The following is a 23,450-nucleotide window of genomic DNA, read 5'->3' as shown; positions in this document are numbered from 1 at the left end:
CTGGAAGCAGCTCTGAGGGGGCAGGTGGGTTCTCAGACCCTTCGCCCCGTAATTTCAGACAAGGCTGCCTAGGCCGGAGGGATAACCAGGTACCGTGTCACCAGGTATGTGTTGCTCTGGACACTCGCCCTGGGCCTCTCCTGTTCCTGCCCATTCAGGGGTGGGAGGAGCCCTGGGCCTCCAGGAATCCCGCCTCCTGACTGTCCTGTGAGCAGACCCTCCAGCTTGGCTCACCTGTGCCTGTCTAGGGTGTGAAAGGGGTGGACGTAGCTACCTTGTTCCCCACTACCCACCCAAAGCATAGTGTTTTGTTCGACTTGGGCAGGTGCCCAGAATACTGTATAAAGCTCATCTGTAAAACATGCTGTCACTGAGCCAAGCAGAGTGTGCCCCAGGCTGGCATCCACAGCCAGATCAAGTGCTCCCAGAGCCCCTGAGCTCCGCCCCAGGGTGTACTGCGCTGCAGATCTGCTCTCACTCTCTTTGGGGAAGAGCCAAGGGGCACTGTGGCTTTCTTTGCCCATCATTTATCTCTGCTGTATTGGGTCCCTGAAACCAGCAGAGCCTTAAACCGTCACCCACCCCCTGCTTGGACTCTGGCCTCCTCTCAGGGGGAGGTTCCCAACCGCTGGGACACAGGGCTCGCCTCCTCCGCCCCAGGGACTCAGGATCCCTGTCGGAGCCGCCTGAGGCTTGGCTCACAGAAGACGGCTACCACCTTTCCTGGCACTGCTGTGGCTCCTTGGAAAGTTCCAGGTCGTTTTCCCTGAAGGAATTAAAAGGAGAAGCATTATGAGTTAGTGGAAAGGAAATTCTGTTCTAAAATTTAAGCCAAACCACATTGGAAGGGAGTCTGCGTACGCATTACGTTTTGCTGCCCTGGCGAGGGCTTAGCCCATTTACTGGACATGAGACTCTGGGGCTTGTTGGCAGCTGGACCCTCTCGGCGCCTCTGGGGTGCCTGCTGGCCAGAGGGCCAGTGCCCAGCAAGCCTCAGCATTGAAGACAGTGTTGTCCTTGGAGTGGCGTGTGGGACCCAGGGCAGACCAGTCTCAGCCCCCTGCGTCTTGGGCTCAGACCCCAGAGCAGGTCGGCCGTGGGAAGGAGCCAAGGCGCTTTTCCCCCATGGGGTCCCCCGCTTCACACGGTCTCTCCGGCGGCCACGCAGCTCTGGAGTGGGTGCAAACACATCCCGGGTACATCCCAGAGTCGACGTCTTCCATTGAAAGATCTCTGCGTAATCCTGCCTGGGCTGGTGCATCTTCATGTCCCAAATCAATACTTTAAATTCCACGGAAAGAAATCAAAGTGCTTTGAGGACATCAGAATAAAGCCCTGAGGGTGACACTTTGCTGATTAAATCACTGGAGCAGCCACAGCAGCACAGGATCGTGTAAAAGAGATTTGGAAAAAATGCTTTCATTATTAGGCAACTCAAAGTTAGATGAACGAATGAACAGTAGAATTAGAGTCTTTTGAGAGTTTGAGAAGACTGTTTAAGTTGCTGTGTAAACACGTAATGAGGGCTCCCAGTCGGAGAAATGGGTCAGAGGCCTGGGTTCCGCGCTTTCTTCATCTTTATTCACTCTGCTGCGTCTACGACTTTCGGAGGCTTCTCCTGGGCAGAATATTGTTGAGAGACTTTGGGAAGGAAGAGAGGTTGGTGCAGGGACTTTATCTCAAGGCTTCAGGTGCCTGGAACCACGAGGCCAGTAAGGCCAGAGAGCCCAGCACCTGGGTGTGGCCGTGCAGCCTCAGTTTCATGGGTGTTGCCCGATGTCCCCTGTAGGTCACATATCACGTGGTCCAGAAGGTACGTCTGTGAGCAGGAGCGCTGCAAAGGACGCCCTGGAGGTGGCGGTGGAGGTGAGCCTGGGGCAGGAACAGGCCGCAGGGGCTGGTCGCGGTCCTCCCTCTGCGTCTCGCCCCGGTGTGCAGACAGGTTCGCTGGGCAGGGCTGGCAGGAGGGGTGGTGGCTCTGGTTAAGTAGGGCCACGCAGGTCAAGCGTCGGGAGGTCAGCCCCGCTGGCCTGGCCCAGAGTGGCGCACACCGGCCCGTGCACTGCAGGGTGAGGAGAAGCAGGCCAGGCCCAGCCTGCCACCCGCACAGCCGCGCCCGCTCCCTGACCCGTCCTCGGTGGACACCCGCCCGCCACAGCAGCAGAACTGAGTGGTTGCGAGAGGTGCCGCGTGGGCCATGTGGCACGAGGGGCTGTGCTGTGCCCTTCTGTCTCCAAACAGCTGGCCAGCAGGTCCTCCACGTGGACCTGAGCTGGTGGCCGGCCCACACCGAGCTCACAGCCAGAGGAGGGTTCCCCCGCCTGAGTTCCTGGCGATACTCGGAGCGGCTGGGCTTCACATCAGAGCGTCCAGGTCGGGCTTTTCGGCCTTCCTGTTTGCCCTCAGTCCTAAGCAGATGCTACCCGCCTCTCCGCTTCGTACTGCAGACATTCAAGTGTCAGGGCTCCCCCACTCCGACTTGAGCCTGGTCTCTACCTCTGGTCTCCCCTTTCCAGGCCACTCATACCCTAGTATAGACTAAAGATTTTGATGCTCAGAATGGGCACTTTTGCAAGTGGCCTGGCCTTCCTGGCCCTCCGACCTCTGTCTCCCAGTCCCTGTCCTCCAGTCCAGCGCCCGCAAAGTGGGCCTCCCCAGGCCCCAGCTTGCCATGCCCACCAAGACCCAGCCTCGCCGCCTCTTTCTTAAGCCCTTGCAAAGGTGACATCTCTCCAGGTTACCTGTGCTTGGCAGTTGCACAGGTGCCGGGTGACCCCGTTCCAGTGTTGCCAGGCCGCCCTCAGAGCTGTGTTCTTCCCTTGCTCCGCAGGGTCTCTCTTAATCTAACGCTGCTCTTTGTGCACATCCTCCTCACGTGCTTCCAGCCGGCCTGAAACGCCTTGGCCTGCACCACGGTTCAGGGCAACACCGGGTCCTTCACCCACTGAGCGAGGCCAGGGATGGACCTGCATCTTCATGGATACTAGTCGTGTTCATTTCTACTGCGCCACAACGGGAACTCCTGGTGTGAGGCTTTTGAAAGTTGGAGGTCAGAACGTGAGAATTTTACCCTTTCCTGTACCTGGGTGTCGATGGCTCAGCCTTAGTGATTGAAGTGTTAAGACAGTCAAGGGAGAACGGTGGAATTATGGTTAATAGTTCAGGTATTACCTCACTGAATTTCGTGTAAAGATTCGCTTTTTACCATTCTTTTAAATCTGGGTCCTTTCTACGGTTTTATACTTACACATAACCTTGTCAGCTCAGGGTAGCCGAGGGTCCCTGGAGCAGCCCTTCCTTCTGACTGGGTCCCTGTGCGGCTGGAAGGGCTGTCTGAGGCGGGCTGGAGGAGGAAGAGCCGAGCTCAGCTGTGAAGCCATGGGACATGTGTGGGCTGTGCAGGTAGGAATATGTCTGTTCGGCTGGCTCCGAGTCTGAGATCAGGGCCAAGGAGACGGTCTGGAGTGGGCGGTGCAGGCAGTAATACTGTGGGTAGAAGAGGCTTCGCCCTGCAAGCCGGGTCCCCCGCGCCTGGACGGTGCTCCTCCTGTACCTTGTCACATCAGCCTGGCCTCAGACCAAGCTGCATCTTCTCTTCTTTCCTCTGTTCTTCGGTCCTTTCTGTAAGCCACCAGAAGACACTCTGGACGGCTGCGGTTTCACCGCTTTGTTGTCTGGGGTCATCCACTCTGACCCTCAGGTGTAGGTCAGGGTCGCAGTGGAAATGACACATGTGTTCAAAGGATGCCTTCGTGCACTGCATGCCGTCGGGCTGCAGGTGAGAAAGTTAGGGTAGCAGGCTTATTACCAGTCCCGAGGCAACCACAGACCTGGGCCGGGCGGAGGTTTTGTCTCCATGCTCGGTAAGCTCAGAGAACCTGCAGCTATTTCTGCTGGGCATTGTGGGTATTTTAGGGACATTTCAAGGCTGCTGGAGCCAGCCCATGTCCTGTGACAAGCAACCCTTGTCAGCTTCTCATTTATTTCATTTTACCTCTTCTCCATTTGTTCTTTGCAAGTGTCCATTTAAATTCTTGGGATGGGAGTTCCTGTCATGGCTTAGTGGTTCACGAGCCCCGCTGGGATCCATGAGGACACGGGTTGGCTCCCTGGCCTCATTCAGTGGGTTAAGGGTCTGGCATTGCCATGAGCTATGGTGTAGGTCACAGACGTGGCTCAGATCCTGTGTGGCTGTGGCTGTGGTTCCCTTAGTCTGGGAACCTCCGTATGCTGTGGTGTGGCCCTAAAAGGATAAAAGGCAAACAAACAAACAAACAAACTTGGGCTTCAAGGTCAGCATTCAAGAAAATCAGTTGCTCCCCCCCGCCCCCCCGCCCCGGCCTGTGGAGTTGCTGGACCAGGGAACAGATCTGAGCTGCAGTTCCGACCTACATGGCCTTTAACCACTGTGCCGGCCGCAGATCAAACCTGGGTCCTAGCACTGCACAGATGCCGTCAATCTGGTGTCTCCGCAGCAGGAGCTCCCCAAATGGCATTTCCGTATACTAAAATTTAAATGATGACCCCCCTTAAATTGTTCCTCAAAAATGAATTACCTAGGTATAAATCTAACAAATGTGTAGAATCTGTATGCTGGAAATTATGAAATTCTGTAAAAGAAATCAAAGGAAATCTGAGTAAGTGGAGGGACAGACTCGCTGTGCTTGTGGCTGCAGGGTTCTGTGCATTGTCAAGAGGGCAGGTGTCCAGGTTGGTATACCATTTCCAGCAAAGTTCCAGTGAGAATTTTTTTCTGTAGATGAGATTATTCTAAAATTTATATAGAGGGGCAGAAGAACTAAAATAGCTAAAACAGCTTTTAAAGAAGGGTGCAGTGCAGGCATCATTGTACCTGATAATACGGTTTGCTGTGTAACCACACGAATCCAAGCAGTGTGGATGGTCAGAGGGCCAGACGCAGATCAGCGGGAAACGGCCAAGAACCAAGAAACAACCAAGCAAGTCTGGTCTGCTGACCCTGGCACCATGCAGAGCCTTGCCAACAGACCATGCTGGAGCTGCTGGGCAGCCACAGACAAGAAAGGACGCCTGGCCCAACCTCGCCCTTGGTATAGGGCTCCAGTAGAGTCTAAATGTAGTCCAAACAGAGCCCTATAAAACTTCGGGAAAGAATAGATCTTTGGAATCTAGGGCAAGGCAGAGTATTTGTGAATTTCATGCCAAATGCATCGTCTGTAAAAGAAAAAATTAATAAGTTAGATTTCATCAAAATTTAAAACTTTTGTCTATAAAGATGAGGAAGAGACAGGCTATGCATGAACTCAAAATATTTGCAAACACATGTCTGACAAATGTCTTAAATCTAGAAAATATAAGGAATTTCAAAACTCAGCCATAAAAGCAAGCCACTTAGAAAGTAGGCAAAGGAACATGTCAGTGGACATTTCACTGAAGAAGATGTTCAGAATGCCGAGAGGCACGTGAAAAACCGTTCAACATCATGAGCCGTCAGGGGAACGCAGAGCCCCAGTGATAGATCACTGCGTATGGATTAGAGCAGCCAGGGTTTGAAACAGTGATGGCAGCAAGTGAGGGCCAGGAGGCAGGTGTGTAATGTCAGTGTCTCTAACCTTGCTGGTGGGGACATAAAATCTCAGTTGTCACCCTAGAAACCAGTTTGGCATTTCTTAAAAAGTTAAACACGCACGTACCACGGGACCTAGCAGTCCCACTCCTGGCTTTTGTCCCCGAGGAATGGAGATTTATGTTCATACAAAACCTGCAGGTGGATGTTCACAGCAGCTGTGTTGTAATAGTGGAAGTCGGAAACAGCCCGAACGATTTAAATAGGTGACCGTGTAACCCACAGTGCCTCTGTCCCCGGAGCAGGCTCTGCGGTAAAGGAAGAGCGAGCTGATGAAACTCCCTGAATGGGTCTCAGGGCCCTTGTGCTCAGTGAGAAAAGCCAATCCCGAATCATCCGCTTTCCGTGATTCTCTTTATCTGGCATCCTCCAAGTGATACAGGCGGGAACGGAAGGAAGACTCAAGGCCTCCAGTGCTTCGGGGTGAGGTGGGAGGAAGGGCAGGACAAGGGGTCTTTGTGGTGCTGGGTCAGGTGGCAGCTGTCCAGGTTACCCCTGTGCAGAAACGGCATCGCGCACCCTCGCGTGAGCATGTGGCATGTCTGTGGCTTGTACCATGGCCGGTTTCCTGCCTTTGATGCCGTGCTGTCGGGGGTAAGAGGTTAGGATTGAGGAAAATGGGTGGCAGGTCCATAGGACTCTCTGCGCTATCTTTGAAACTTCCTGTGAATCTGTAATCGTTTTCCAAGAAAAAGTTGAAGAACATGGAACCAGCCCTCTGCTGCCTTCAGGATGCCTGCCTGGGTTGGAGGGACGCTCAGGTGCTGACGCTGAGAGGTGGTGGCACCTCATCCAGAGACTGGCTCAGGTGCTCGTCTTTTCAAAGAAGCACCTTAAAAGTTTATTTTGTTCCATTAGTTCCTGTTCTTTTCTATACTACTTCCTTCCTACCTTGGGCTGGATTTGCTCTTTTCTGGTTTATAGAGATGTCTGCTGAGATCACGGATTCTCAGCCTCCCTTCCTTTCAAATATATTAATTTAAGGTAACTGTAAATTTCCTTCTGAGAATAGCTTTTAGCTTCCTGTTAAAAGTTTTGAAATGCAGTGTTTTCACTGCCATTCAGAAGATTTTGTAGTGCCCGCTGTGTTTTCTGCTTTCACCCACAAGTTATTTAGAAATATATTTGATTTTCAAGTAATTAGAGTTTTAATTTTTTGACGTTATTGATTTCTGGCTCCTTTCTACTGTCAGAGAACGGACAGAGGATTCCAAGGTGCGACTCCTGGGCAGGCCTGACCTGCTGCCGCGTCACCCTCCAAGAACCCACGTGCACTCTCAGTGCCTGCGGGGCGGCCTCGGGTCAGTGCTGACTGTGTTCAGACCCCCCGGGTCTGGAGTCTTCCGTTGGCCTGTCCTGTCAGTTCCGGAGGGAGGGGTCTCAGCAGGGCTCTTGGACCTTATGGCTCTTAGGCTTTCTGCTGCATGTTCTTTCTTTAAAATGACCCTTTAAAACTGTGAAAAACCATTGTCATCTCATAGGATCTGGCCTTCCACCATGGACTGTGGAGACGTGTGTTTTCTTTTCAGTTCTGTTCATTTTCATTTTTGTGCCTTCGTTTGAGCTGGACATGCCACGGTAAGGTTGGATAGTCCTGGGAGGCACCCATCCTTAGGACGGACGTGCCCCCTTTTCTCTTGGAAGGAGCCCCTTTCGGCTTGAGGTTTACTTTTGGACACAGAGTTGCTTTACCGTCTGAAAGCCAGTGCGATGCACTTCGCTGCCGCCCCACATGGTGCAGAGAACGTATTTGGTTGACTCCAGTTGTCGTGGTGAAAAGCCTCAGCAAACCAGGAGCAGAAGAGAATTTCTGTAATCTGAAAGAGTCTCCACAGCAGAAATCAGACCTTGTGGTGAAATAGTGGAAGTGGTTCCTCCGTGGTGGGAGTGCGTCAGGGGTGTCGTCTTTGACTGCTTTGTTAAACTGGAAAAAAAAGGACACAGAACCGTCGTTGACAGCTGGCGTGTTTGTCACAGGGCAAAATCAGGAGGATCACTGAGCAGGTTTAACAGGCTGGGCGCAGAGTCCGCGTACACGGTCCAGATGTATTCTGCAAAAGCGGTGACAAAAATTACCCACACATCTAAGAAAACACATGAACTGCTTAGGAAACAACAGTAGCTGGGCACTTAGGACAGAGTGTGCTCCTGGGCAGGAGGAAAGCTCCCTGCTTACAGCTGCACACTGGCCCCAGAGGGAGCCCCCCAGCTGCTCCCGCACAGCGGGGTGAACCCTCAAGAAGCCCGGGCAGCAGCCGGGCAACACTCTGCATGCTGGAACCCGTCCATCAAGTCACCAGCGCACAGGCCTGTCCGTAGTTTGCCGATTGCCACCTTCGGGGGGCCGTGGGTGTGGAAGGGAGGGGCAGAGGGGCTTCTGCGATGCTAGTGACGTTGGCCTTGTGGCCCAGGCGTTGGTTGCTTCATTTGCTTGTGAGAAGTCAAGTGGCCCACGTAGGATCTGTGCTTTGGAGGATGGTATACTTCATTTAAAATCGAAACAGACAGGTATAGAAGAAGTGAACCAAAATTGACTGTTCAAAATCTGCTTCCTTAGAGAATTGCCCCCAACACTCGGAAGACACATAGCGTCTGTGTCCGTCCGTCTGGTGTGGAGCAGCGGTGGTAGGTGCCCTGACCTGCGGCCAGGCAGTTTGTCGAGAGGGGCACGAAAGTCCACTCTAGACCACAGCCATCCAGGGGTGGACGGCTGGATCTGTGCCACACACATGGCCGCTGAGCCTTGAACCGGGGCTCGTGCATCTGAGGAGAGGAGTCTCTCCATCCGGTGTCTGGCGTGGACAGCACAGCGTAGACCTGAGTGCTTGGCTGCACAGTGCCAGGGCTTCCTGCATCAGAGACACGCAGGTGGTGGAGAGTGCCGACGATGGCCAGGAGCAGCCAGGGGTGGCCTGTGCCACAGACACACTCCATCCACCCCCGCTGACCCTGGGGGAGTCCTTGTTCATGACAAATGTCTTAAAGTGGTGGTCGGGTTTCTTTTCTTTCAGTGAGGTGAAGCCTGCCTTGGAAAGGCTTATAAATTTCAGTTTTATAAACTATTAGACACAGATGACGTTTAAATTCACTGCCCTTTATGTTAAGCAGCAGACATGTTGACATGACAGACAGGCTTGAATGTCCCTCATCAACAAAACTTTGGGGACATGTACAGGCTGGCAGGTCACTTTGCATGGTCAGCACAGGCAACCAGTTTCAGAAACACAGTGACCCAAGGGTGAAAGGCATCTTCCGGTTCCCACCAGGCAGAGTCCCTCTCTGTCCAAGAACAGGAGGGATGTTTGACAGCAAAAAAAAGCGTTTTGTGTGTGTCACTTTAATTTGTAAGAAGTATCAGCCCATCAGCCTTATGAGATAATAACCGCTTTATTCTTAAATGATAGGCATTCATGTAAAATGGTGTTTTTAATAATTAGTGCTCACAGTTAGTTTCTCGGAGGAAGGTAGGCCCCCAAGGCTGCAAGCCCGTCACTTCCTGGTGGATCAGAGCTTTGGCCGCCGCAGCTCCGAGGGCCCTTCTCACGACCTCCGTGTCTGTCTCCACAGCTCGACCACGTCGACCCCAGGGCTGTACAGCTGGGCTCCCTGCTGGTCCGCGGCCTCACCACCCTGGTGCTGGTCAACAGCGCCTGCGGCTTTCCCTGGAAGACAGCTGACTTCATGCCCTGGAACCTGTTCGACGGGAAGCTGTTTCATCAGAAGTACCTGCAGTCTGAGAAAGGGTGCACAGTGGAGGTTCTTGTAGAGCAGAACGTGAGTTCACTGTTTTCTTCACATTTGGGAGCAGTGAGTGGGCTTGAAGTCAGTTGTTGAGATGCGTCATGAAAACTCAGTGTTCTTGACGGGATGTCAAAGAGTCAGTGACCCTGTCCTGAAAGTCCCTTTACTCCAGGAACAGACACCAGGCATCCCTCTGCAGAGCTGGATGGCCCAGGCTCTGAAACTGATGCAGACGACCCAAGGCTGCTGGTGGCCTTCCCACTCCAGGGCTGTGCAATTCCAGGAGGCCAGAGGCGTGAGCAAGGCCTTGGCCTCGGGGTCACCATAGCTGAAGCTCCTGCGCAGACATGAGCTGGGGGGCTGAGCAGCGTCCCACCCAGCCTCACAGTTTTTACTTTTTCGAGCGTTTCACTCCTTTCCCCCCTTGAATTCAGAATGCATGTTTCCTGCAGAGGCAGACTCATCATTGTGGCAGAGGTAGTGAAGATTTAGTACTTGAAAATAGTCCCTGGAGGCTGACAGGTTCTGGCTTTGTAAGGACAATGCTCCGTGGTTCCTGGATGATTCCCAAGTCAGGCCGCCCCAGGCTCATCTGGAATGTGTGCTGTTACTGTTGCCCCAAGACCTGGGAGCAGAGAGAGCTGGTGGCCTGTGCGCTGCTGTGCTCTACCGCTCACATCGGAGAGCAGACACTGCTCGTGTGTCCAGAGCGCTGTCTCACGCACACACTATCCAGAGTTCATAGGAGTTTGTGTTTAGAATTCAGAAGCAGCCAAGATGGTGTACCATCAGCAAAGCCAAGTACTGACAACAAAGTCCCATAGATACAGCTTCTCAATACAGAATCAGCAGAAGCGAACGGTAGGCCAGGCTTATGCCACAGCCTGCACGTCACCCACCAGCAGTCCCTCCCCACCCTCCCCTTCCTTTCCTCTTCCCCCCCCGCCACATGCACACACAAAATGATTCCCTCTTACTGGTTTAAAACAAGTCAAGGCAGATGAACTCGAATATTCAATAGCACAGAGAAAGTTGGGCGGGAAGGGAAGGTCACGTGTTCCCGTTGTCTGTGGCACTGCTGTTTCCATTGTCTTACAACGTAGAGGAGTTGACGTGATGACACGTCCCCGGCACAGGTTTTTAGGCACGACTGTGTGGTGGGGATGTAGGTGTCACAGCAGAACTTGAAGGCCCTTTTGGAAATGCTCATCTGGCCTCCTGAGGACAGAGACGTCGCTGCTTCTTGGCCCTTCCAGGGCACAGGAGAAGGTCAGGTTCTGGGAGCCTCTTATTATCGCAGCGTGGAGGGAGACTGCAGCCAGGTACTTGGGGACAGTCCCTGGTGCGCTGCGCCTCCCGAGGGCCTACCCATGTCTGACGCTGCCTGTGTCTGGTCTGTTTGCAGAGGTCCCGACTCACCAAGTTCCAGGCCCTGAAGTCGGCCGTGTGCAGGGCCTGCGTCAAGGAGAACAGACCTATCAGCAGCAGGCGGCACTGGCGACCACACCACTCAGGTGGGCCTCGCGGGCGACCCCCGCCATGTAGCTGCTTGGTAAGGAAGGCCAGGCAGAGGCTGATGGGACTGGAAGAAGACACAAAATTCAGCTGATAGCCTGCTTCCGGGCAGTTTACACTCCGGTCCTGCTAGGAAGGAGTTTTCAGAAGCTTCGCTTGCTGAGAGTGGAGCGCGCTCCCCTGGGGGCAGAGCCTCTTCTCCGGGAGGCCCGAAGGGCACACGCAGCTTGCGACAGTCCCTTATTTGACAGAGGTGTGGATTTACTCTTCCTCATGGTACAGGCGTATGAGAAGAACTTGCAAGACAGAGAATATCATCAAAAGGGAGCTCTAATAACCTTTAATTCTGTCCCCAGGAGGAAGCAGGTGTGGTAGATGACGCACCATTGCCATGTTTTCTATGTTCACTTTGCGCTTGTGTGTCCTGTTCCGCGTGCACTTGGCTTCAGGGTGATCGCGGCCACCGGTGCGTCCCTCTCACCACTAACAGCCCCTGCCTTGAGCTTCCGTTTTCCTCTCCTCACATAATGCTTTTCGTTTTGAGTGGCGTTCACAGAATTACAGATTGAAACCTGACGAATTTTAGATAAATTTGCAACTTGTTTTCTGAAAACACGTGATCACGTCACAGCTTCACCAGCAGGATTAAGAGTTTCTGTTTCGCGAATCCTTGGCAGCATTTAAAAGTTGGTTTTTCTAGCTAATGTGATAGACGACGAAGCGTATCGCACTGACTGGGTGCTTCTTTCTCACTGAAGTTGGCATCTTGTGGAGGAGCTTATTTGGCTAATGAGTTCATTTTAATTACTTTTCCATGTTCTCATTGGGTTAGGATCTCTGCCTGTAACTAGAGCAGCCCCATTTTTTCTTGATGGAAGAAGAGAATCACCCAAATCCCAGCCCCCAGACTGTCTTTAGGAGCCTGCTTTGCACATTTCCCCCTGAGGGCGTTGTGCTCTGAGCCGTGTCCCGCTCCTGCTGGTCAGTGCGTGGGCAGGGCCTTCCTGAAGGGACCGGCTGGCCCGACCCTGGCCTCTCTTTCCCTTTACCTTTTGCCGCCGCCTGGACACTGGCAGAAGATCACACCTCACAGACTCAGGGGGCAGCACACTCCATGTCACCTCTTCCCCGAGGCCGTCACTCAGGCCATTGGCCCTGTGAGCCCTGCAAGGCATTGTCATGAAGGGGGCGGTTGGCAGGGCAGGGACGGGCTGCCTGGAGATGCAGACGGCAGGATGCAGGCTGTATTCAGCTACAGTCGTTGCTAGAGTCTGATGCCTGAGCCCGTTTGCGTTTCAGAGTCGGGCACCCAGGCTTGGGTTGTACGCGTGGCCTTGCCCGGGGCCCCTTTCTGACGCGTGGACATGTAGCAGACTTGGGTGACCCATCAGATTGTTCCCAGTTATGGAGGAAACCATTTCGGCAGATATGACGAGCCAGCTCACATGGTTTGGAAACTGTCTCATATTTTGTCCCCCAGAAAGTCATCATTTTCTTCACAATGAGGTGTAGCCTGTGATTCTGCGGCTCACCCACCAGGCCTTCCGTGACTTGCCAACTCCGAGCAGGTTCTTGGTGGCAGAATGCAGCCTCGCACCCCTGGCTTGGCATCCTTGAGCCCCAGCACCCACGTCTCTGTGCTGGAAGGGCAGCCCCCCCACCCCCACCCCCAGCTGAGTACCATGTGCTGCAGGGCTAGGCACAGTGCTGGTGGTGCCTGCAGGCTTTACCACCTTGTCCCGTGCTGTCCTGTGCTGGCAAGGAGAGCCAGGCACAGCTACCTCTGGCGGGGAGGGGTTGGGGTGGGATGCTGCTTGTCCTCTGGCAGGTACATAGGACAGCGGGTGGTCTCGCTCAGGCAGGAGGGCCGTGGCCCTGAGCCCCTGTGGACTCTGGGTGCTGGGAGGAGGAAGGAGCTGGAGCTACAGCAGGAAAGACTGGTACCCCTGAAAGGTGGTGTTAGACCCGGGGACCCCGGGGCCAGGAGGGAGCCATGAGTAGGTGGAGGGACGGTGGGGGCGTGATCCCAGGGATGCTTGCAGGAAAGCCCTCTACCCACGGGGCTGGAGGCCAGAGACCAGAGGCGAGTCATGGGTGCAGCTGGGGGTCGCGTCTTGTCCTGCCTTCTGCCCAGAACCAGGCTGGTGCCAGTGACCAGCACCTTCCGCATCTTCAGCGCACTGGGGCCAGATGTGGGGCAGCCTTGGCCTCCTTTATTTGTGGAGTAGCGTGAGATACCACGATGCTCTCAAAGTCACATATACACCTGTCCCTAGACTTGCCCGTGCTGACTTCCAGCAGGGACGCACAGGAGAGGGTCGTCAGGGCCTCGGGGTTTAGCGAGGGAAGGTGGAGGGGATGAATAGGTATTGATGACGTTGGCGGGGAGGACAGGTGGTCGGGGTCACCGAGCCCGTGAGCCCTGAGTGCTGGTGGCCATCAGTGTGGGACCACTGCCCAGGGATGCAGAGCTCAGAACTGACTGCTCTGCTTGAGGGACCAGTAGACCCTCCTAGACAGGTTTCAGTGACCGCCCCCCCCTGCCCAGTGCTCGCCCGACCCCAGAACCTGCGCTTTTCGCGGGCATCCCTGTGATTTTAAGGACGCCAGCCCGGCCCAGGGCCACCTTGCCGCACACTTAAATGTGATTTTCTTGGGGTTAGGTGCCTGGGTGTTGCTGACGTGCCAATCACATGTCCCCACAGGGCGGTGGGGACGGCAGGAATCCAGCTCCCACAGGACGAGTTCCGGGCACAGCCGGTCTGGCCAAGGGCAGCACTGGAGAGACCAGGGCCCAGGTAAGAGGTCTGGAGTCTGCCTCACACCTGCTTTGGACATAGGTTGTGTATTTACATAAACAGGTAAGTGCTTCAACGGAAGGCGTTCCTGTGCCTAGTGAGGTGGGGACAGGATTTCTGTGCCCAGTGCTGGTCTGCCTCTGCTCCTTGCTATTCTTCATCTGTTCAAGACCCCACTTTTTGTTTTTTGTTTTTTTTGTCCTCTTTGCCTTTTCTAGGGCCGCACCCACAGCATGTGGAGGTTCCCAGGCTAGGGGTCGAATCAGAGCTGTAACCACCAGCCTACGCCAGAGCCACAGCAACGCGGGATCCGAGCCACGTCTGAGACCTACACCACAGCTCACGGCAACACCGGATCCTTAACCCACTGAGCAAGGCCAGGGATCGAACCCGCAACCTCATGCTTCCTAGTCGTATTTGTTAACCTCTGAGCCACCACGGGAACTCCAACACCCCGTTTTTATAATTGACTCAGAGGGAGGCTCTTGTAAAAGGTCACGTACATGTTCACCCTTCCAATCAGATGGGAGCACAGACAGCGGCTTTCCAACAGTGGTAGAAATTCTGATAATTTCTGTGACTTGGCTTATGTACCTAAGAGCCTTCCAGTGTGATCTGGAAAATAAAACGACTGCTTTACTTCTTTTTTTTCTTTTCCTTTCTTCTTTTTAGGGCTGCTTCCGCGCGGCATGTGAAGGTTCCCAGGCTAGGGGTCAAATCGGAGCTGTAGCTGCCAGTCTACACCACAGCTCACGGCAACGCCAGATCCTTAACCCACTGAGCAAGGTCAGGGATTGAACCTGCGTCCTCATGGATGCTAATCAGCTTCTTAACCTGCTGAGCCACTGCGGGAACTCCTCCTTTACGTCCTATGCGTGTGATACAAGGTAAGCTCTGGTCCATGAAGCACAGGGCCTCTTCCACCTCAGCGCCCACTGAGCCGTCTGAACTCTCACAGGCAGGAATTGGCGTCCTCCTGTCATCTCCTGTGTTTGAGTTGAACTTGATTGAGAAGATACTGTAGCTTGTTGGGCTCAGCCACAGACAGGGCGCCCAGAAAATGATAGGGTCCTTGTAAACGAACCTAGAATCCAAAGGTGACACCCGTGCTGTGGGGTCACTGCCACCTTGTCTGGGCACAGCCCTCCACGCCAACTGGCATGATGAGAGAGGGCCCATCCACCATGCCCTCGCAGCCACACGCCTGCCCCTCAGGGTCGGGCCCAAGAGAGCACGGGGCCCAGGGAGGCTGGCAGCTGAGTCAGGCTGGCTGACCTGCCAGGGAAGCGCCCTGCCTAGCATCCCGAAGGCCCCTCTCTGGTGCGCAGCCAGCTGTGAATGGCAGCCACCCTCGCACTGGCCTCAGGAGGGCGGCAGAGCCAGGGTGGGCAGGCTGCAGGTTGAACTGGGCATGGGTTGGGAGGGGCTGTGACCCCGGGTGGACGGGCGCCTCGGCCTGGGACACATGGTGCCTGCAGTGGAGCACGTGGCCCCATGGGCGCATTTATACTTCAGACTGTCCGCCAGCAGGCCCACCAGCTTAGTCAGCTCCTCCACTGCCTCCTGGGCTCAAGGCAGGCATCCAGCCAGGTAGCCAGTGGGGTCCTTCACACTCTGGGTCCCCAGGTCCCTCGATGCTGCTTTTTCCTGGTGGGTCAGTTACCCCTCAGAGCAAGAGGCAGGCCTCATCTTGCCCCGATGGGCAGAGTCGGATCTGGTGGACCCTTGAACTTGACGCCCCTTAGAATAGCACACATCACGGCTCTTTTCTGCTTCACTCGGAAAGCAGCCAGCGTCTCCAGTTCTGGGTCCACAACCTCCAGAGGCCAGGCCTGAACAAGTCGCAGAGCCCCCAGGGCGGTTCCCTGAGCTCTGGGCTGGGCCAGGCTTTCCTGCAGGCTGTTGTGAGGGCAGGAGAGGAGGGGCCGGGGCCTCAGCCTTAGGTCTCATTTCCTTTCTGGCATCGGCTCAAGTGTTTTCTTCGTATTTTACGTTGATCTGTTTTATTAGAGTTTTTTCTGTTAAAAAGAAAAATCAGGAGTTCCCATTGTGGCTCAGTGGTTAATGAATCTGACTAGGACTCATGAGGTTGTGTGTTTGATCCCTGGCCGTGCTCAGTTGTGTTCGGGATCCGGCGTTGCCGTGAGCTCTGGTGTAGGTTGCAGACGCGGCTTGGATCCCGCGTTGCTGTGGCTCTGGCGTAGGCCGGCAGCTACAGCTCCCATTAGACCCCTAGCCTGGGAACCCCCATGTGCTGCGGGAAGCGGCCGTAGAAAAGGCAAAAAGATTGAAAAAAAAGAAAAAGAAAAATCAGTTATATCTCAGAGAAGCTGTGTTGTTTTTTTGTTTTGTTTTTTCTTTTTTGGCTGACCTGCAGCATATGGAGTTCCTGGGCCAGAGATCAGACCTGAGCTACAGCTGCAACAACGCCAGATCCTTAACCCGCTTGTCAGGCCAGGGCTCAGGCCTGCGTCCCAGTGCTCCAGAGACGCTGCTGATCCCATTGCGCCACAGCAGGAACTCCTGCTTTTTAAAAATAAAATAAAGCAACAAATAAAGCAAAGCCTGCCTGTGGGCTGGCCCACGGGCTTTCAGTCACCACTTGAGCAGAACCTGTCGCACAAACCCCAGGTCCTCGCCGGGGCGCCGCCCTCCACCTGCTCTGAGTTTTCTAGTTGCCGGCCGAGGGCCGAGGAAAAAGGCTGTGAATGTTGGCTTCCTCTTTACTTCTTGTGATGGCAGAAATTTCAGGAGCGTGCCTACCCTGAAGAGGGAGACGCCGTTTTCCTTGGATCAGTAGTAACGAAGAGTTGGGTTTCCTTGTCTTCTGTGGGCAGGAGGTGGTATCAGTGTCTGGACGTTTCTCTTCATGCCGATTAGAAACAGAGTCACTTCACTTGGGGTGGAAAGCTGACACTCACCATTGGCCCCAGCTCCCTGCCAGGGAGGCTCTCACTCACTCTTGAGACCCCACACGCTGCATGGCCGGCCCCTGGGGAGCAGCCGAGGCCCTGCTGGTCGAGTGGAAGCCCGGGCTCTGCCTGTGGCCGCGTCCTGTGTGAGTAGTCCCCAGGCAGGTTGAGGTCAGGCTGCTGTCAGTGAAAAGAGTGGTGGGGGTGAGGCAGTCGATGCAGCAGGGAGGCCTAGATGCCGAGGCCTGTGAGAGGCCGGGGTGGTGGCTCCCCCGGGACTGGACCAGAGGGGAGCCGGGCACCTGGCAGCTGGAGACTGGGTCTCCGAGGACTGGGCTGGCGAGGAGGGTGATGGGCTCTGGCAGAGTTTAAAATTCCTGGAGGGGCGGTTCGGGAAGTGATTGGGTCTGTGGAGAGGGAGGGTGGGAGGTTGTCCCCTGGGAGAGCAGGACACCTGCCGGAAGGCCCGTGCGTGTCTGTGAGTCCGTCCAGCCTGGAAGCAAGCCCCCTTCCCCTCTGCCCGAGACCTGCGGTGACTGCCGGGCCTCGAGAGCAGTCACAGGACCCTGCACTAAGGAGCCAGCAACTCAGCAGAGGCCGGAGGCACAGGAGTCAGTGGTTCCCGCGCTGGGCCGGCGTCCTGGGGGAGCAGGGTGCGGGCTGTGCGTGGGGTGGATGCAGTGCACACATTCACTGGGGGTCCTTGAAGGAACACCTCCCCTCCGCCCTGTAGTAGCCACACGGAGTCAGGGATGGTGGTGCTGGAGCGTTTGGGCTCCAGGAGGCCTCCGGTTGGAGGCAAAGTTGAGGGGATGAGCGCTGAGCTGGTGTCAGATCCCGGAATCTAGGGATGTGGTAGCGGGAGAAATGGGAAGGACGCCAAGCACGCCGAGTGCATACATGTGCATTTAGCTTGCACGGTGCTTGCTCACCTTCAGCACCTGTGGTTCCTGGCTGCGGACGTGCCACATGAAACCTGTGTCGTGTACACACACACAGTCTTAGTAGGACAGAAACATGTTTTGGGGGTCATGCAACCTACTTTTTCAGTTTCATATTGTGATTGGATTACGGAAGCTTCATTTGACCAGCGTATTTTTGGCTGGGTTATATCCACCTTTGAATTCTTAGTATTTTTTTGGAGATACTACGGTGTCAAAGTAGAAAATTGTCACTCTTTCCTAGACACAGTTTACAGGCCAAACTCTTTGTGTTAGTGAAAAACTAAAAATGCCTCCAAACAGTATTTTGGCAGGATTCAGCTACTGCCAAAAGTTGGGAGGTTTCCCACGGCCGCCCAGGCCTGCTGAGAGCCGGCCGCCCCATTTGGGCCTGGTGGGGAGAGGTGAGAACCACAAAAGCCTATCAGGCCTTTCTGGGCCGAGATCCAGTAAACTGGGGTGGGGACCCTACTCACTGAGGGGTGAACATCAAAGCTCTCAGAGCTGTTAAAATGCTAGCCAGCAGCTGAAGTGAGAAGAGCCACCTCTTCCTGCAGTTGGTGAGAAACGATGTGCTAAATTCCACAGTCAGTAGCCACAAGCTTGCCTGTGATTTCTTCAGTTTTACTTGTCTGGAGTAATTCCGTAAGAGGCCCAGGCGTTGTAAAGCTGCCTCTGGTCATCTGTGATAACAAGCCTGGGGCCTGGAAACCTCATTCTGGCCACTGCTGTGACCATCCGCGCCCCCCCCCCCCCCCCGCCCCGGGGAGGTGTCAGGGACCAGGCTGCCCACCATCAGCCAGCAGAGCGCAGAAGGTTTCCCAGGACACGTGTGGCACTGTAGCTGTGAAAGGCATCGCCTTTGCCATGGAGGATGGTTCTCTTCTGATGCTCGTGGGACGCGGACAGCGGACAGCTGGCCCGGGCTGGGAGAGGAGGCTCTGGGCTCCACGCTGCAAAGAGCGTCTCTGCACCGAGCGGGGTGTCTGTGAGCCCGAGAGGTTCCATCTCCCTGCAGCGCTGGCAGTGGCGGCCTTTAGACGCAGGGCGGTGGCCGGAACTGCAGGGCGGAGGAGCACGTGTGACACTGCTCCCTTCCCCCAACAGGATGGCCTCACCACTGCTTCCCACCTGAATGGGACAAAACATGCATGACAGGTGGCCACACCTGAAAAGAGGATACAACTCAGATGTTGTTACATATACTTAGAAATGTGCGTCTTTTTCCGTTGGAATTGTAGAGAAATTTAATACTTAGTGTTTGTTTTCGTGTGTTTGGCGCAGGAAGTAGACAGTACGAGCCTGACCAATGGAGAAAGTACTAGTCATCTGGGTAAGTCCCCACATCAAAGATCGAGGTGAACCCGACTTTGTACCGTGGATCTTTCCTGTCAAGCGCCAGACTTAGAAAGAATTCAGATTGAAATCCTCCCAACGTGGAGCTGAGTTAACTCGGTTTCAGGATGGGTTTGCTTCTTCAAGAAAAAGTGTGCGTGGGCAGAATCCAGCCCTCCCCCCGAGGGCCTCCGTCAGAGCAAAGGAACGGGGCGCCACCCTCTTCTCCGAGGAGAGATGGCCTGTGGGTTCAGACCTGGTGTCACGTGAAGAGCAAAGCATTCTTTCCCGTCTCTTCCTTAGCGCATTTTTAGAGTCTGTGCCTGATCCATGGCCCCAGTGTACTCGCCTCTTCATGCTGGTCTCCTCATCTGTGTGTACAAGGAGTGGCTGGTTTCTTTTAACGAGTTGGAATCTTACTGTATCCCGCTTTTTAAAATGTTAACACCGGGTCGTGAGGGAGTTTCCCAGACCACCTTGTCTCAGAAGACATGGAGTCTGACAGCCGTCTCATTTTCAGGAATTGTTTTCCAGCTATAAGGTCTAACCAGGAGTAAACGTCCACCCCTGTCTGTCCTTGGTCCTCGGGGTGTTTGCACAGAGAGAGGGCAACCGCCCTCCTCCTCGCCCTCCTGGTGGGAGAGGTGACCGCGTTGTCTTGGCACAGCACGCAGCTCACGGTCTGTTTCTGCCGTGCATCCTTTTCATTTTGCGTTTGCCAGGCTTCGGCCCAGAGCTTTTACAGCAGCGCGGGGGAAGACTCCTGGGTCCCCACAGACACCAGACACCAGACGGGAACCCCGCCGGCGCGAGGAGCAGAGGCCGCCGCTGAGCGTCTGGAAGCCGCAGGTTCAGTGCCTCGGGAGCGGTACATGTGTTGCTCTTTTTCTGTGAGCCCTGAAAGGCTCTTGTTAAAAAGCATTTTAAGTGAATCCAAGTTCAGAGAAATCCTGTTCCTGGAAGAATTTGCAGATAATCCAAGAATTGAGGTTTTATGCCCCCAGTTGTCCCGAGCTCAACCCCTGGAGTATCAATAATGGAAAACGTCCAGATTCAGCTCTTGGTGACGCCTGTCCCCTTAGCCTGGAGCTGGGGTGGCTGCCCACCCCTCGGGCCACACCCCACGCCTCGGAGCCCAGGACGCCCAGTGCTTACAGACCTGTCCTCGCGGGGTGAGCCCTGAGGCCTTGCAGTCCAGGCCGTGGCGCTGCCTGCCATGTGCTCCCCCAACTCACGGCCCTGAATGCCCAGCTCGTGCTCTGTCAGGTGTTAAAATCCCATTAGTATTTACCAAAAAGGGCTACAGCCTCCTCTGTGTTACTGTATTTACATCTCTTATGGTTGAAGTAGCCTCGCTACTGCTGCAGTTCCTTCTGAAGGAAATTGGCGTGTTTAATTGCTTTTCACGTGGTCTTGTAGGACACAGAGCATTATCTCCCAGCTTTGGAAAATTTCACGTATGAATGTCTCCTATCTAAATTTTAGCACCCTGTTCTTTCCCTTTTGCTAATTTGAGACGACCACTGCTTCTAGAAGTTTCATTCCTTTGCTGCTTATTTGTGTAACATTGAAATAAATTTCTCATTCCTGAGACTAAAAGAGTAGACTTCCGTGACTATTATCATTTTCCCCTTATAAGTAAACTCTAACGTGTCGGTCAGATATTGGTGTTCTTTTGGCAAGCTTAAGTAAGCCATTGAGTTGATATACTCTTTATTACGTTTGAAGAACAATGCAGTGATTGTTTGTAATATTCATGTTGTTACAGAAATTATCTCTGCAGTGAAGTCTTCTAATGAAAGTTCCATGTATCAGTTTAAAAATGAAAATAAAATGATATATTTATTACTCGTAATTAAATGTAATTTCGCATTTCTTTAATTGTTGGGAAGACATTTTACCATCTAATGTGTTGAGATCTTTGCGAAGAAAAAGGATGTTGAATTTTGTCATTTGCTTTTTCTGCATCTATCAAGATAATCATGTGATTTTTATTCTTTATTTTGTAATGTGGCATGTATCACACTGATTGGTTTGGGAATGCTGAAACATCCTTGCATCCCTGGAGTGAAGCCCAGTTGGTCGTGTATGACCTTTTTCGTGTATTGTTGAATTCGGTTTGCTAATATTTTGTTGAGGAATTGGTATCAGTGCTCGTCAGGGATGTTGGCCTGTGATTTTCCTGTGATGTCCTTATCTGGTTTTGGTGTCAGGGTGGTGCCGGCCTTGTAAAATGAGTTTGGGAGTGTTCCTTTCCCTTTAGTTTTTGGAAGAGTTTGAGAAGATTTAGAATTAAGTCTTCTTTAAATGTTTAGTGGAATTCGCTAGTGAGGCCGTTGGTCCTGAGCTTTTGTTTGGGTGGTTTGATTATTGACTCAGTCTTCCTTCTCTTTGATTGGTCTGTTCAGATTTTCTGTCTCATCATGATTCGGTCCTGGTGAGTTGTACGTTTCTAAGAATGTATCCGTTTTCCAGGTTATCTAGTTGTGTAATTGTTCTTAGTGGTCACAATTCTTTGTAGAGCTGTGGTGTCAGTTATATATCATCCCTTGTTTGTAATTTCTTCGAGTCATCATTTTCCTCTTGGTTAGTCTACCAAGATTACTAATTACTAATTACTAATCTACCAAGATTAGTCCATTCTGTTTATCTTTTAAAAACCAATGTAGCTTCTTATTGCTGTTGCTCCCTTTATTTCTGTTAACATTTTCTCTATATATTTACATGTATACATTTATATTTATATATGTGGTTGTGGTGTAGGCCAGTGGCTGCAGCTCCAATTCAACCCCTAGCCTGGGAACCGCCATATGCTGTGGGTGTGGCCCTAAAAAGACAGGAAAAAAATGAAAGGGCAGAATGGAGAAAATATTTGCAAACCGTATGTGATAAGGGGTAACATCCAAATATGGAAGGAACCCTTACAACCCAGTAGCAAAAAGCAAAATAATCTAGTTGAAGAATGGGCAAAGGGACTGAATGGACATTTTTCCAAAGACATACAAATGGCCAACAGTACATGAAAGACACTTAATATCGCTAATCGTCAGGAAAATGCAAATCAAACCCACAATGAGATGTCACCTCACAGCTTTCAGAATGGCTGGTCACCAAAAACACAGGAGACAGCAGGTGTCAGGATGAGGAGAAAAGGGAACCTTGCACCGTCGGTCGAAATGTAAATTGGTGCAGCTACTGTGGAAAACAACATAGAGGTTTCTCGAGAATTAAAAATAGAACTACCATTCGATCCAGCAGCCCAGTCCTAGGTGTGTGTGTATCCAAGAGCAGTGGAGTCTGTGTCTTGAAGCTGCAGCTGCACTCCTGCGCTGCAGTGTTCATTGCAGCAGTATTCAGCAGAGCCTGCTGGGGGACAGCCTAAGGGTCCATCAGCGAAGGAATGGGTCGAGTGTGGTGTACCCACCAAAGGGACACCGTCCAGCCCTAAGAAGGAAATCCTGCCACTTGTGGCAGTGTGGCTGAGCTTGCGGGATGTTAGGCTACGCGAAATAAGCTGGGCACCGAAGGACAGATACTGCATGGTATTACCTCTAAGTGGAATCTAAAAGAAATTGAACTTAGAAAGAGCATAGTGGTGGTTTTCAGAGGTGGAAGGGTTGGGGAAATAGGGATATGTCGGTCAAAATGTATGAACGTGCAGTTATAAGCCGAAACCAAGTTCTGGAGCCCCAACGAACAGCACGGTAGCCACGTTAATAATGTGTACTTGGAACTTTCTAAGAAAATAGGTCTTCTTCAGTGCAATCCCTATCAAACTACCCATGACATTTTTCACAGAACTAGAACAAACAATCCAAATATTTATATGGAACAACAAAAGACCCGGAATCGCCAAAGCAATCCTGAGAAACAAAAACCAAGCAGGAGGCATAACTCTCCCAGACTTCAAGAAGTACTACAAAGCCACAGTCATCAAAACAGTGTGGTACTGGTATCAAAACAGACAGACAGACCAATGGAACAGAATAGAGAACCCGGAAATAAACCCTGACACCTATGGTCAATTAATCTTTGACAAGGGAGGCAAGAACATAAAATGGGAAAAAGAAAGTCTATTCAGCAAGCATTGCTGGGAAACCTGGACAGCTGCATGCAACGCAGTGAAACTAGAACACACCCTCACACCATGCACAAAAATAAACTCCAAATGGCTGAAAGACTTAAATATACGACAGGACACCATCAAACTCCTAGAAGAAAACATAGGCAAAACACTCTCTGACATCAACCTCATGAATATTTTCTCAGGTCAGTCTCCCAAAGCAATAGAAATTCGAGCAAAAATAAACCCATGGGACCTCATCAAACTGAAAAGCTTTTGCACAGCAAAGGAAACCCAAAAGAAAACAAAAAGACACCTTACAGAATGGGAGAAAACAGCTTCAAATGATGCAACTGACAAGGCCTTAATCTCTAGAATATATAAACAACTTATACAACCCAACAGCAGAAAAACCAATCAATCAATGGAAAAATGGGCAAAAGACCTGAATAGACTGTTCTCCAAAGAAGATATACAGATGGCCAGCAAACACATGAAAAAATGCTCCACATCGCTGATTATAAGAGAAATGCAAATCAA

The 23,450-nt window shown here is 52.7% G+C and overlaps 1 protein-coding gene across 26 annotated transcripts in view; it reads left to right on the top strand.

The window, feature by feature from the left end:
- FAM120B (family with sequence similarity 120 member B) overlaps positions 1–20,702 on the top strand; it is a 65,645-nt gene extending 44,943 nt beyond the window's left edge. For 11 of the 26 annotated variants that reach the window (XR_014839089.1, XR_014839078.1, XM_085015043.1 and 8 more), the window contains 4 exons: positions 9,173–9,379; positions 10,752–10,860; positions 13,567–13,659; positions 18,797–20,702. Coding sequence is in view for 14 of the 26 variants with exons in the window: in XM_085015043.1 (XP_084871169.1) it covers positions 9,173–9,379; positions 10,752–10,860; positions 13,567–13,659; positions 18,797–18,837 (450 nt within the window). In the remaining 12 variants the exon portion in view is untranslated. Of the gene's footprint in view, positions 1–9,172; positions 9,380–10,751; positions 10,861–13,566; positions 14,372–15,863 lie in introns of all 26 variants that reach the window. The other 15 variants (XR_014839153.1, XR_014839082.1, XM_085015088.1 and 12 more) reach the window with 6 other exon arrangements.
- The last annotated feature ends 2,748 nt before the right edge of the window (positions 20,703–23,450 follow it).

This window comes from Sus scrofa, chromosome 1 (assembly GCF_054392235.1).
Source record: "Sus scrofa isolate SSC_HxYL_T2T_F1_AM1 chromosome 1, Sscrofa_HxYL_maternal_Yorkshire_Landrace_v2.0, whole genome shotgun sequence".
In the NCBI taxonomy this organism is placed as follows: Eukaryota; Metazoa; Chordata; class Mammalia; order Artiodactyla; family Suidae; genus Sus; species Sus scrofa.
This window is presented reverse-complemented; position numbering and strand designations above follow the sequence as displayed.